This window comes from Scyliorhinus torazame, chromosome 2 (genome assembly GCF_047496885.1).
Source record: "Scyliorhinus torazame isolate Kashiwa2021f chromosome 2, sScyTor2.1, whole genome shotgun sequence".
Classification (NCBI taxonomy): Eukaryota; Metazoa; Chordata; class Chondrichthyes; order Carcharhiniformes; family Scyliorhinidae; genus Scyliorhinus; species Scyliorhinus torazame.
In genome coordinates, this window is record NC_092708.1 from 123,051,527 (window position 1) to 123,066,251 (window position 14,725).

Sequence of the window (14,725 nt, forward strand, 5' to 3'; positions counted from 1 at the left end):
CTTTGGGTGAAGAAGTTCCTCCTAAACTCAGTCCTAAATCTACTTCCCCTTATTTTGAGGCTATGCCCCCTAGTTCTGCTTTCACCCACCAGTGGAAACAACCTGCCCGCATCTATCCTATCTATTCCCTTCATAATTTTATATGTTTCTATAAGATCCCACCTCATCCTTCTAAAATCCAACGAGTACAGTCCCAGTCTACTCAACCTCTCCTCGTAATCCAACCCCTTCAGCTCTGGGATTAACCGAGTGAATCTCCTCTACACACCCTCCAGCGCCAGTACGTCCTTTCTCAGGTAAGGAGACCAAAACTGAACACAATACTCCAGGTGTGGCCTCACTGACACCTTATACAATTGCAGCATAATCGCCCTAGTCTTAAACTCCATCCTTCTAGCAATGAAGAACAAAATTCCATTCGCCTTCTTAATCACCTGTTGCACCTGTAAACCAACTTTTTGCGACTCATGCACTAGCACACCCAAGTCTCGCTGCACAGCAGCATGTTTTAATATTTTATCATTTAAATAATAATCCCTTTTGCTGTTATTCCTACCAAAATGGATAACCTCACATTTGTCAACATTGTATTACATCTGCCAGACCCTAGCCCATTCACTTAACCTATCCAAATCCCTCTGCAGACTTCCAGTATCCTCTGCACTTTTTGCTTTACCACTCATCTTAGTGTCGTCTGCAAACTTGGACACATTGCCCTTGGTCCCCAACTCCAAATCATTTATGTAAATTGTGAACAGTTGTGGGCCCAACACTGATCCCTGAGGGACACCACTAGCTACTGATTGCCAATCAGAGAAACACCCATTAATCCCCACTCTTTGCTTTCTATTAATTAACCAATCCTCTATCCATGCTACTACTTTACCCTTAATGCCATGCATCTTTATCTTATGCAGCAACCTTTTGTGTGGCACCTTGTCAAAGGCTTTCTGGAAATCCAGATATATCACATCCATTGGCTCCCTTTTATCTACCGCACTGGTAATGTCCTCAAAAAATTCCACTAAATTAGTTAGGCATGACCTGCCCTTTATGAACCCATGCTGCACCTGCCCAAAAGGACAATTTCCATCCAGATGCCTTGCTATTTCTTCCTTGATGATAGATTCCAGCATCTTCCCTACTACCGAAGTTAAGCTAACTGGCCTATAATTACCCGCTTTCTGCCTACCTCCTTTTTTGAACAGTGGTGTCACGTTTGCTAATTTCCAATCCGCCAGGACCACCCCAGAGTCTAGTGAATTTTGGTAAATGATCACTAGAGCATTTGCAATTTCCCTAGTCATCTCTTTTAGCACTCTGGGATGCATTCCATCAAGGCCAGGAGACTTGTCTACCTTGAGCCCCATTAGCTTGCCCATCACTACCTCCTTAGTGATAACAATCATCTCAAGGTTCTCACCTGTCATAGAATCATAGAATCATAGAAGTTTACAGCATGGAAACAGGCCCTTCGGCCCAACCAGTCCATGCCGCCCAGTTTTTACCTCATTTTACTGTCATTGCCTCATTTCCATCAGTCACTGGCATGTTATTTGTATCTTCAACTGTGAACAGCGACCCAAAAAAGCTGTTCAGTTCCTCAGCCATTTTCTCATCTCCCATTATTAAATCTCCCTTCTCATCCTCTAAAGGACCAATATTTAGCTTAGCCACTCTTTTTTGTTTTATATATTTGTAGAAACTTTTACTATCTGTTTTTATATTCTGAGCAAGTTTACTCGCATAATCTATCTTACTCTTCTTTATAGCTTATTTAGTAGCTTTCTGTTGCCCCCTAAAGATTTCCCAGTCCTCTAGTCTCCCACTAATTTTGCCACTTTGTATGCTTTTTCCTTCAATTTGGCACTCTCCCTTATTTCCTTAGATATTCATGGTCGATTTTCCCTCTTTCTACCGTCCTTCCTTTTTATTGGTATAAACCTTTGTTGAGCACTGTGAAAAACCGCTTGGAAGGTTCTCCACTGTTCCTCAACTGTTTCACCATAAAGTATTTTCTCCCAGTCTACCTTAGCTAGCTCTTCTCTCATCCCATTGTAATCTCCTTTGTTTAAGCACAAAACACTAGTGTTTGATTTTACCTTCTCACCCTCCATCTGTATTTTAAATTCCACCATATTGTAATCGCTCCTTCCGAGAGGATCCCTAACTATGAGATCATTAATCAATCCTGTCTCATTACACAGGACCAGATCTAGGACCGCTTGATCCCTCGTAGGTTCCATTCCATACTGTTCTAGGAAACTATCGCGGATACATTCTATAAACTCCTCCTCAAGGCTGCCTTGACCGACCTGGTTAAACCAACTGACATGTAGATTAAAATCCCCCATGATAACTGGTGTACCATTTCTACATGCATCCGTTATTTCTTTGTTTATTGCCTGCCCCACCATAATGTTACGATTTGGTGGCCTATAGACTACTCTGATCAGTGACTTTTTCTCCTTACTATTCCTGATTTCCACCCAAATGAACTCAACCTTATCCTCCATAGCACCGATGTCATCCCTTACTGTTGCCCGGATGTCATCCTTAAATAACAGAGCTATACCACCTCCCTTACCATCCACTCTGTCCTTCCGAATAGTTTGATACCCTTGGATATTTAACTCCTAGTCGTGACCATCTATTAACCATGTTTCAGGAATGGCCACTAAATCATAGTCATTCACGATGATTTGCGCCATCAACTCATTTACCTTATTCCGAATACTACGATCATTCAGGTAAAGTACACTTATGTTGGCTTTTATACCTCTGTTTTGAATCTTAACACATTGATCAGTAACCTCTCCTAAGTTATTTTTCCTCTTAACTTTTCTCCTAATGTTCCTTGTCGTTGAACCCATATCTTCATGTAACAACCTGCTGCGTCGCTTACGATTTATGTTTTTACCTCCCGTTTTATTCCTTTTAGTATTACTGGTCCTATTCACTGAGCTCCCCTCAGTCATTGTAACTTGTACTGTCGTCCTTTTTGATTTTTGACTATGGCTTCTCTGCCTTACACTTTCCCCCTTACTGTCTTTTGTTTCTGTCCCTGTTTTACTACCTTCCGACTTCCTGCATCGGTTCCCAGCCCCCTGCCACATTAGTTCAAACACTCCCCAACCGCTCTAGCAAATAGCCCCCCTAGGACATCAGTTCCAGTCCTGCCCAGGTGTAACCCGTCAAGTTTGTACAGGTCCCACCTCCCCCAGAACCGGTCCCAATGCCCCAGGAATCTGAAAAATGAAATAAAAATCGCTTATTGTCACAAGTAGGCTTCAAATGAAGTTACTGTGAAAACCCCTAGTCAGCACAATCCGGCGCCTGTTCGGGGAGGCTGGTACGGGAATCTGAAACCCTCCCCCTAACACCATCCCTTCAGCCATGTATTTATCCTATATGTCCTGTCATTTCTAATCTGACTAGCACGTGGCACCGGTAGTAATCCTGAGATCACTACCTTCGAGGTCCGATTTCTTAACTTCCTTCCTAGCTCCCTGTATTCTGCTTTTAGGACCTCATCCCTTTTTTTACCTATGTCGTTTGTACCGATGTGTACCACGACCACTGGCTGTTTACCCTCCCCCTCCAGAATGTCCTGTACCCGCTCCGAGACATCGTTGACCCTAGCACCAGGGAGGCAACACACCATCCTGGAGTCTCGTATGCGGCCACAGAAACGCCTATTCCCCTTACAATTGAATCCCCTATAACAATTGCACTGTCACACTTATCACCCCTCCCTCTGCAGCAGAACCAAACGTGGTGCCACATGTTTGGCTGTTGCTGTTTTCCCCTTAGAGGCCATTCCCCTCAACAATATCCAAAGTGGTATATCTGTTCTGCAGGGGAATGGCCACAGGAGATTCTTGCACTACCTGCCTCACTCTCTTGCTCTGTCTGGTGGACACCCATTCCATTCCTACCTGCAGACTCCGAGCCTGCGGTGTGACCACCTCTCTATACGTGCTATCCACGATGCTCTCCGACTCGCGGATGCTCCACAGTGTCTCCAGCCGTCGCTCCAGCTCTGAAACACGAGCTTCCAGGAGCTGCAACTGGAGACACTTCCTGCACACATGCTGACCCTGGGGACTGGAACTGTCCCCAGCCTGCCACATGGAGCAAGAAGAGCAGACCATGCCTTGGAGCTGTCCTGCCATGAATTATTCCTTTAAATTAAACCTTTGAAATTAAACTTGCGAAAATGTTTGTGTGTCAGATTAAATCCAATCCCTGTGTACTATCCAATTAGATTTTTTTTTTAAACTGCGTATTTATCCCTCTTGATCTGACAACAAATTAAAAAGTTATTTAATTGAAATTTATAAAGTTATTTAAATCAAATTAAAAATAGTAATTTAAATCAACCCAAAATAGTTATTTAAGACAAATTTAAAAATGTTTAAATAGTAATTCAAATCAACTTAAAAATGGTAATCTAAGTCAAATCAAAACTAGTATTTAAATCAGTAACTCCAGATATTCAAATTTAGCCCAATCTGACTTTCAGCCAATCAGGTCAGTCTCGTGTGACTTCACAATACCGTTTTTTTTTAAACAAACAAACAGCGGTCTTACCAGAGTGCTCTTTACTGAACGCCCTCTCTCTCTCCGCGCTCTTTACTGAAGTCTCGCCCTCTCTCTCCACGCTCTTTACTGAAGTCTCGCCCTCTCTCTCCACGCTCTTTACTGAAGTCTCGCCCTCTCTCTCCACGCTCTTTACTGAAGTCTCGCCCTCTCTCTCCACGCTCTTTACTGAAGTTTCGCCCTCTCTCTCCGTGCTCTTTATTGAAGTCTCGCCCTCCCTCTCTCCGTGTTCTTTTCCTTCTAATAATAACAATCGCTTATTGTCACAAGTAGGCTTCAAATGAAGTTACTGTGAAAAGCCCCTCGTCGCCACATTCCGGCGCCTGTTCGGGGAAGCTGGTATGCTTCCCTTTTTGTTCCGCTGTTTTGCCTGCCTCTTGTTCAGGCTGTTCGTCCGCACAAACTTGTCCACCTCTGCCGGGGTGTTGAAATAGTGTTCCTTATTTTGCAATGTGGCCTGGCTGGGAACAGCATTCCAAACTTCACTCCGCTCTTCTACAGGGCCGATTTCACTTTGTTGAATTCGGCCCTGCGCTTTGCCAGGTCTGCCCCAATGTCCTGGTAGATAGGAGTTCGATGTCCTTCCCAGTTTCTCACCTTTGTCTGCCTTGCCCACGCAGGATCCTCTCCTGGTCCTTGATAGGGACACAATTTGGCAATTATTGCCCTTGGCTGTTCCCGGTCAGAGCGATCTGTGTGCCCTGTCGATCTCGGCGGTTTCGGAAGCTGTCCCTCCCAACCAGGTTGCGCAGCATCTGGGCCACATAGCTAGTCAGATCCCTGCCCTCGATCCCCACTGGCAGGCCCACAATCCGTATATTTTGGCACCAGGACCGGTTCTCTTGGTCCTCGACCCGCCTCTTTAGGCTCCCCTGAGTTGCCACCAACCTTTTAATTTCGGCCTCCAGAGCAACAATTCTGTCGCTCTGGTCCGTCAAAGGCTTCTCAAGTTCCTGGGTCGTCTTCCCTTGAGCTGAGCAGTCTCTCCTCCAGAATACCACCGAACAGGCACTTTTAGTTGAATTTAGCCCCAAAATTCGGACTTATTTCACCCATAAATAGGAAAGGGAAAGAATAGGAATATCATGCCAGCGAACGGGAGATCTAGAGGCCGTAGAGGTGGAAGGAGTGGAGGGAGGGCTTCTTTACCAATCCGTCGATCGCTGTCTCCATGGCGACCAAAGCCTCCGTCACTGCCACCTTGACCGCCACCTGGATCTCCACCTTTCTCACCTCCCTCCACTCCTTCCACCTCTACGGCCTCTAGAGCTCCCGTTCGCTGCCATGATATTCCTATTCTTTCCCTTTCTTATTTATGGGTGAAATAAGTCCGAATTTTGGGGCTAAATTCAACTAAAAGTGCCTGTTCGGTGGGATTCTGGAGGAGAGATTGCTCAGCACATCACTGCCACTGGAAGTTGGAAAAGACGATTTCCTTGAGGGCAGCACGGTAGCATTGTGGATAGCACAATTGCTTCACAGCTCCAGGGTCCCAGGTTCGATTCCGGCTTGGGTCACTGTCTGTGCGGAGTCTGCACATCCTCCCCGTGTGTGCGTGGGTTTCCTCCGGGTGCTCCGGTTTCCTCCCACAGTCCAAAGATGTGCAGGTTAGGTGGATTGGCCATGATAAATTGCCCTCAAGTGTCCAAAGTTGCCCTTATTGTTGGGTGGAGTTACTGGGTTATGGGGATAGAGTGGAGGTGTTGACCTTGGGTAGGGTGTTCTTTCCAAGAGCCGGTGCAGACTCGATGGGCCGAATGGCCTCCTTCTGCACTGTAAATTCTATGAATCTATGATGCACCGGGAGAGGCGGACTCTTCTGTTCAAAAACAAAAGTTTGATGCAGTATAATTGAGATCGGTTCTGTTGACAGGCATGTATAATTGTTGGGGTTTCATGGTTGTTCTTGTATTTTCTGGTCCTTGTTGAGGTTATCTAAATGATAAAATATTAAAACATGCTGCTGTGCAGAGGAACCTGGGTGTCCTTGTGCATGAGTCGCAAAAAGTTGGTTTACAGGTGCAACAGGTGATTAAGAAGGAAAATGGAGTTTTGTCCTTCATTGCTAGAGGGATGGAGTTTAAGACTAGGGAGGTTATGCTGCAACTGTATAAGGTGTTAGTGAGGCCACATCTGGAGTATTGTGTTCAGTTTTGATCTCCTTACCTGAGAAATGATAGACAATAGATTACAGCGCAGTACAGGCCCTTCAGCCCTCTATGTTGCGCTGACCTGTGAAACCAATCTAAAGCCCATCTACACTATTCCATTATCATCTATATGTCTATCCAATGACCATTTAAATGCCCTTAATGTTGGCGAGTCCACTACTGTTGCAGGCAGGGCATTCCACGCCCTTACTACTCTACTAGTAGTAAAGAACCTACCTCTGACATCTGTCTAATATATCTATCTCCCCTCAATTTAAAGCTATGTCCCCTCGTGCTAGCCATCACCATCCGAGGAAAAAGGCTCTCACTGTCCACCCTATCTAATCCTCTGATCATCTTGTCCAGAACCGATCTCAATTATACTGCATCAAACTTGTGTTTTTGAACAGAAGAGGCCGTCTCTCCCGGTGCGTCAAAGAAATCGTCTTTTCCGACTGCCAGTAGCAGTGATGTGCTGAGCAGTCTCTCCTCCAGAATACCACCAAACAGGCACTTTTAGTCGAATGTACTAGCGCTGGAGGGTGTGCAGAGGAGATTCACTAGGTTGATCCCAGAGTTGAGGGGGTTGGATTACGAGGAGGTTGAGTAGACTGGGACTGTACTCGTTGGAATGTAGAAGGATACGGGGAGATCTTATAGAAACATATAAAATTATGAAGGGAATAGATAGGATAGATGCGGGGAGGTTGTTTCCACTGGCGGGTGAAAGCACTAGGGGGCATTAGATTATCATGTTGTTCCCTCAACCTGTACCTTACTTGCTGAAGCTAATCTGAAAACCCTAACCCCCTCAAATAAGGGGAAGTAGGTTTAGGACTGAGCTCAGGAGGAACCTCTTCACCCAAAGGATTGTGAATCTATGGAATTCCCTGCCCAGTGAAGCAGTTGAGGCTCCTTCATTGAATGTTTTCAAGATAAAGATAGATAGTTTTTTGAAGAATAAAGGAATCAAGGGTTATGGTGTTCAGGCGGGAAAGTGGAGCCAAGTCCACAAAAGATCAGCCATGATCTCATTGAATGGCGGAGCAGGCTCGAAGGACAGATGGCCTACTCCTGATTCTTACGTTCTTATAGAGCTCTTGTTTTATTAGAAGTAGATTTTAGTATTCCGTGCCTTACATCTATTTGTATTTGCATTTGGCCGTGGTTGTACTCAAGGGTATGAGGTGGGGGGTAGTTTGCTGAATGTGTTTGCAGATTTCTCTTTGTCCAGTCTTTTGATTTGGTTGAGTAGCCATCTTGGATGGATAATTTCTCTTGGTGGAAATGGCAGACTCCAGATTTGGGGGCAAGGTGGAGGATGGCCCAGTGAAAAAGTCGAGAGTACTTGCTTACCTTAAGAGCTTAAACGTCGATGTGGTGTTTCTGCAAGAGACCAGTTGTGGGTCAGAAACTTGCGAAAGGGGTGGCTATGATAGGTCTTTCAATCAGGTTTTGATGGTAGGACCAGGGGTGCGGTGATTTCAACTAATGAAAGGGTTCAGTTCCCTGCCCCCAAGATTTTTGCCGACCCTAATGGCAAATACGTTATTGTCGGTGGTTCTCTGGTGGGCATCCCGATGAATATGGTTACTATTAATATTTACGCCCCGAACTGGGCCGATACAAATTTTATTAATACCTTGCTGACCTCCCTCCCCGATTTAGACTTGCATCAACTGATTTTGGGTGGGGACATGAACGGTGTCTTGGACCTTAGGTTGGATCTAAGATTGGATTCACAGCCAGATTCTCATATTCCACCGGGGTTGAACCCTTAGGGAGCAGTAACCACAATATGATAGAATTTACCACCCTGCAGTTTGAGAGGGAGAAGCTGCAATCAGATGTAACAGTATTACAATTAAATAAGGGTAACTACAAAGACACGAGGGAGGAGCTGGCCAGAGTTGATTGGAAAAGGAGCCTTGCAGGGAAGACAGTGGAACAGCAATGACAGGCGTTTTTGGGATTAGGGAGGCACAACAGAAATTCATCCCAAGGAGGAAACATGCTAAGAGGAGGACAAATCTTTGTGCTCAGGCGATAAAGATTTCTGTTTTTCTCCACATGTGCATCAGGTATATTCGGGTATTTATTTTAAAATGGTAGATAGGTCACTCCTCCCTTCAGTGGTGGCGGCTGAGTACTGAGAAACCAGGCCCATCCAACGTCCGCCATAATAATAATAATTTTTATTGTCACAAGTAGGCTTACATTAACACTGCAATGAAGTTACTGTGAAAAGCCCCTCGTCGCTACATTCCAGCACCTGTTCAGTACATAGAGGGAGAATTCAAAATGTCCAAATGACCTAATAGCACATCTTTCAGCACTTATGGGAGGATCAAACAGGCTTCATGAAGGGTCAACAATTGTTGGCCAATATATGTCACCTGCTAAATACTGTCCTTTCCCCCCTCGGTGCCCAAACCAGCGGTGATTGTTTCCCTGGATGCCGAGAAGGCATTTGATAGAATGGACTGGGAGTATCTATTTGAGAATCTTGGGAGGTTCGGTTTTGGCCACAAATTTATCTATCTCTTGGATTTGGCTACTGTACAAGGCCCCCACTGCAAGTGTTTGTACGAATCTCCTGAACTCTGGTTATTTTTCGTTGAATAGGGGCAAGAGACAGGGATGTTAACTATCCCTGCTTTGGCAATAGGGTCACTCGCAATAGCATTGAGGTACTCTATTAAGAGGGGGGTAAATCGGGGAGAGGTGGTGCATCAGGTGTCCCTTTACACCAAAGAACTACTTTTCTTTATTACGGACCCGTACCCTCCATGGATCAGATAATGAAGCTGCTTCGTGCTTTTGGCTCCTTTTCGGGGTACAAGTTGAACTTGGACAAGAGTGAATGTTTCCCAGTCAACCCCCCTGGGAGGACAGCACAACTGAGGATGCTACCTTTTCACCTCGCCAAGGCTAGCTTTTGTTTTCTGGGGGTCCGAGTGGCCTACAACTGGGCCTCCCTTCATAATTAAATTACACTAATCTGGTGGACCGGGTCAAAACAGACTTGCAGAGGCGGGATAGCCTCCTCCTATGCTTGGCAGGTAGGGTTCAGACTATTAAAATTAACGTGCTCTTGAGATTTTTATTTCTCTTTCAATGTCTACCCAAGTCCTTTTTTGTTCAAAATCGACAAATTGATATTCTCTTTTACTTGGGCACGTAAGACTCCAGAATCTGTGGTGTTTTACTCCAAAGAGACAGACAGTCGGGGACCTGGCCCTGCCCAATCTATTGTTTTACTTTTGGGCAGTCAACATTCAGAAGATATTGTGGTTTAGCAATCGTGGTTTCATATGGGGATGAACGGAAGCAAGCTCCTGCACTGCTTAGTCTTTGTGCAATAGTTATTGCACCGTTGCCTTTTTCCCTTGTGAGGTTTTCCTCGAATCCAGTGGTGGTCTCCACCTGGAGGGTGTCAGAGATACTCAGTGAAGATTTGGATCCACTGGTGACCATATTTGGGGTGTCAGAATCGCCGGTGCTTGAGTCTGGGGTGAAGGCGGATGTCCTCGCCTTTACCTTATTGGCAGCCCAGAGGTGAATTCTGCTTGGGCGGAGGTCTCCTACTCTGCCGAGCACCTCGGCTTCGTTGGGTGACCTCATATCATTTCTACATTTGGAGAAGGGCAAATACGCCATCAGGGGATCGGATGGTGGCAACCATTTATTTCCTATTTTAAAGGAGTTAGTCATTGCCAGCTGTTGTGGCATTTAGTTTAGTTTGTGTGTTAAAGTTAATGTGTGCTTTTGCTTTTTTGTTTCTCTTTTCTATAGTGTATTTATGTTTAATTGTTTTGGGTTGTTTTGTTTAATATGGCAATTTTTAAATAAACATTTTTCTTTAAAAAAACTTACAATTAAGAATCAGCATTCTTCAATGTTGTGTCTGAACTTCTGTGGCACTGTTACATATCCAAATGTTTGCTTATTTAACTTTGAAACATTAGATACAGCATTACATGTTCAAAATGTAATGACAGTGAGTTACCTTCTGTTATTTTCAAGATGGTATTTTTGAAGGTCAAATAATAGCTGCTTTTCACAATTCTCAGAATATTAGCTATTTTGCAAACCTTGGGATTCTGGAGCTGTAAAGAAAAATACAATTTTACTGTGGTAAAAAAAATATCGACTCTTGCCATCTGATTTGACAAAACTTAATGTTTTTAATGTCTTATGCAAGAAACAAACAGTAATATGATCTTGCTGTGATGATGGGCAGGTAATTTGCTCACCAACTTCTGTCAATGTCAATAGATAAACAAGAGCTCGGCTATATCTGGGGTAGCACAGGAAAGAAAATATGCATTCACATTTTGTGTTATTCTGGTCGAGAAATTGCTGAGAAACTTGGCATTGGATGCAATGAAGCAGAGGAAATTGTGAAGTTGCCCTGTGAGCAATCATAAACCGGGCAGCACGGTAGCATTGTGGATAGCACAATTGCTTCACAGCTCCAGGGTCCCAGGTTCGATTCCCGGCTTGGGTCACTATCTGTGTGGAGTCTGCACATTCTCCCCGTGTCTGCGTGGGTTTCCTCCGGGTGCTCCGGTTTCCTCCCACAGTCCAAAGATATGCAGGGTAGGTGGATTGGCCATGCTAAATTGCCCTTTGTGTCCAAAATGTCAAAAGTGTTGGGTGCGGCTGATGTGTTATGGGGATAGGATGGGGGTGTGGACCTTGGTAGGGTGCTCTTTCCAAGAGCCGGTGCAGACTCGATGGGCCGAATGGCCTCCTTCTGCACTGTAATTTCTATGAAATTTCTATGATAAATGTGAATATACTGTATTGTGGCACATCAGTACACCAACCTAATGCACCAGTCACATACAAACAAAGTTTGGGAACTAAAATAGAAAATAAACTGCAAACTATTGGGTTTTTATTTAAATGCAGGTCTGTCAGCATCTGATGAGAGAAAAATGAGATTACTATTAGCTACATTTATGCTTAGATGCTTTGCTTGAACACTAATAATTTTGATGTTACATACCTCATCATAGTATTTTACATGTAGTTTGCATAGAAACTAAAAGTATTTTTAAACTGTGTTCCAGCAAATTATTTAACACCTGGGGCTGGATTCTCCGCCGTCGGGATGCTCCATTTTGCCGGCAGCCCGGGAGTTTCCTGACGGCGTGCGGCTGCCCCACAATGGGAAATCCCATTGACCAGCCAGCATAACAGAGTATCCCGCCGGTGGGGTAAAACAGAAATGTGGCGTGGCGGGGTGGAGAATCCAGCCCCTGGATTATATTTTAAATAGGCGGCAACATATCAAACATGATCAAAAATCCAGCTTTATCGTTCAATACTGCCTTTGTAGGTTCAACATATTTTTGAAACCGAACAGCAGAAACAAGAAATTAGTTTAAATTTGGTTCTGCATACAAACCTGCTTATATATTCCAAGCAGGTTTTCTTTCCTTGCCATCCAAAAATAAATTTCTGAACTTGGAATAGGATTTGTTTCTTCAAATAAGTCATCAACAGAATCTTGTTTCATAACATCTGTTATCTGATGCATCCATTGGATTACCATGGACTCAATTGAATGAATAACTGATTTGTCCATTTGTAGAAAGCTATGAAAGTAAAAGAGCCTCTTAAGTCAGTTAGATCAATTGGAATAATTTGGCCAGTTTACATCTGCATCTGCTTATATGTTGCTAACATGCTGGGTAACAGTTAACCTTGAAAATACAGATGTGAAGATTAATAATTACATTTTTCAATAGTCAATTGTCCATCAAGAGGCATTGCTATGGCAGATTTGCTAGTCTGGAAATCATTTTATTTCTTTCCCCTGAACTTCCCTGAGAATAAAAAGCAAGGCACATTTAATGACATTTTTGCTACTTTTACCTTTCACTGACTTTGACACCTCTTGTCAGTTCTTGTTCTGTGCTCCACCTATTCTCAACCAATCTAATTACGTTTTAGGACCACACAGTCGTGCCTCACTCTCTTTCCTTCCTGCTGTCCAGCTTAGATCAACCTTTTTCTTGTTCGCTGTGCTTTCCCCACCTATAGCCTTATTTGAAGATCATGATCCTGCTTTAATCCAAGCACCTGTCCCACTTCTTCTATTTTCAATTCCTTCCAAGCCCTGATCCTGCAATTCACTTTTTCTGCAACATTTTTTGTAGAGGTGTGTGTGGGTGTGTGTGTGTGTGTGTGTGGGGGGGGGGGGGGGGTCAGTAGCATCAGAGTGGGAGATGGGCTAGAAGGGGAAAGAAAGCCTCAGGGAGCGATAGTTTATCTACTTACTATGACTCTATGACTAAGCAAGGTGGTATAAAGCTATGGGCAGAAAATGGTCTGAACGAGTGAAGGCTGAATGAAGCAGGATGTTGCCTGGGCTGAGAGTTTTGGTAATGAAGCGAGACTGGATAGACCGGGGTGGTTTTCCTTGGAGCAAAGTGTGGACATGATTGAGATGCACAAAATTATGAAGGCATAGACAGACAGGAATAAACTTTTCCCCTTGGTGGAGGGATCAAAGACCAGGGAGCATAGATTTATGGTAAGGGGCAGGCGGTTTCGAGGGGATATGCGGGGAAACATTTTGGGAATCTGGAACTGGAGGTGGTGGACCCTCATAACATTTTCAGGAGTATTTAGATGCGCACTTATAATGCCAAGGCATACAAGGCTGTGGGTCAAGTGCTGGAAATTGGGATTAGAAAACTTCGGTTGTTTTTGACCGGTGTAGACGGGATGGGCCGAAGGGCCTTTTCTATGCTGTAGATCTCCTATGACTATTACGCAGATGCAATGAGAATGAGTAAAGATAAAAATGAAGGTTGTTATGAACAATGTATAATTTTTAATTGAATTTATTTATTATATATATTTGTATTAGGAAAAGTAATAGTTTCAATTTAATTTAGGTTTTGTTTATGAATCTTGGTGCCTGGATAGACTTGCAACTAAAAGGTCAGGGGCAGGATTCTCCATTGGCTGACGTTAAAATCGGGAAAAGTGATTGGCCGGAGAATCGGTTCCGAAACCAAAATCTCTGCGGGTGCCGATTTGACACCAAATCGCAATTCTCTCACCTCGACAGCGGTGTCAATGCGGTCCGGAACGCATATACAGTCAATACCGTTTGCATATCATTCGTGGGTCTGACCAGGTATTCTGCGGGGCCTCCGCGATTCCCCACCTCCAATGGACCAAGTTCCCGACAGCGCGGTTCACATGTGCTTTTAAAAACCGTGAAACCGGCATCATGGCTGATAAGGGGGAGAGAGGAGCTACAACACAGAGGTGCGACAGTGGGCTAGACACTGGCTGGGGTGGGGCGACGGGGGAAACCGACCGAGTGGCCAGGGTGACATCCCACAGGACTGGGGCAGTGTCCAGGCACAGACCACCATTGCCAGGGCCTTAAAGGCAGCCATCTTGCTGCACAGCCTATTGACCACCCACCTTTGTCCTTGGTTCTGCAGAGTGCCACAACCCTTATGGGTGCCAACCCACCACACCCCACCGTCCGCCATACACACCCAGCGGCCACCCAGGGCATCTGGGGCGTTGGACACCAGCTGCGGAGTGTACCGGTGGCATGGGCAGTGCCAACCAACGGTACTCCTGGGATCAGAATGGGTGCCAGGTCCAGAGTCCCCACGGTGCCGGGCAACAACGGAGCTGGGGGGGGGGGGACACACACATGGGGGCAAAGTCCACAGTGCCAACTGGGGCCATGTTGCCAGTTGGACCTGGTTGGGCACGGGGGTATGCACCATATTAACATGTCTGCCTTTCACCTCCTGCAGACAATGAATATTAGAATTCAACCAGCAATGGTGGCCTTTCTGCTAGTCACCGCAGCCATGGGAGGTGCCCTGCGGCTGTAAAAGCTGGAGCTGCTCAAGGAGGAGGAAGCTGCAGCAGCAGAGTGTACCGCAGGGGAGCATGCCGCAGAGGAACAGGAGGCAGAGCCCAGG

The 14,725-nt window shown here is 45.0% G+C and overlaps 1 protein-coding gene across 1 annotated transcript in view; it reads right to left on the reverse strand.

Annotated features, from left to right (window-relative positions):
- dnah9l (dynein, axonemal, heavy polypeptide 9 like) overlaps positions 1-12,319 on the reverse strand; it is a 1,249,478-nt gene extending 1,237,159 nt beyond the window's left edge. The window contains exons 1-2 of the mRNA XM_072476205.1: positions 12,169-12,319; positions 10,762-10,861 (exon numbers count right to left, since the gene is read on the reverse strand). Coding sequence (XP_072332306.1) covers positions 10,762-10,861; positions 12,169-12,315 — 247 coding nt within the window. The 5' untranslated portion in view covers positions 12,316-12,319. The remainder of the gene's footprint in view (positions 1-10,761; positions 10,862-12,168) is intronic.
- Between the last annotated feature and the right edge of the window lie 2,406 nt (positions 12,320-14,725).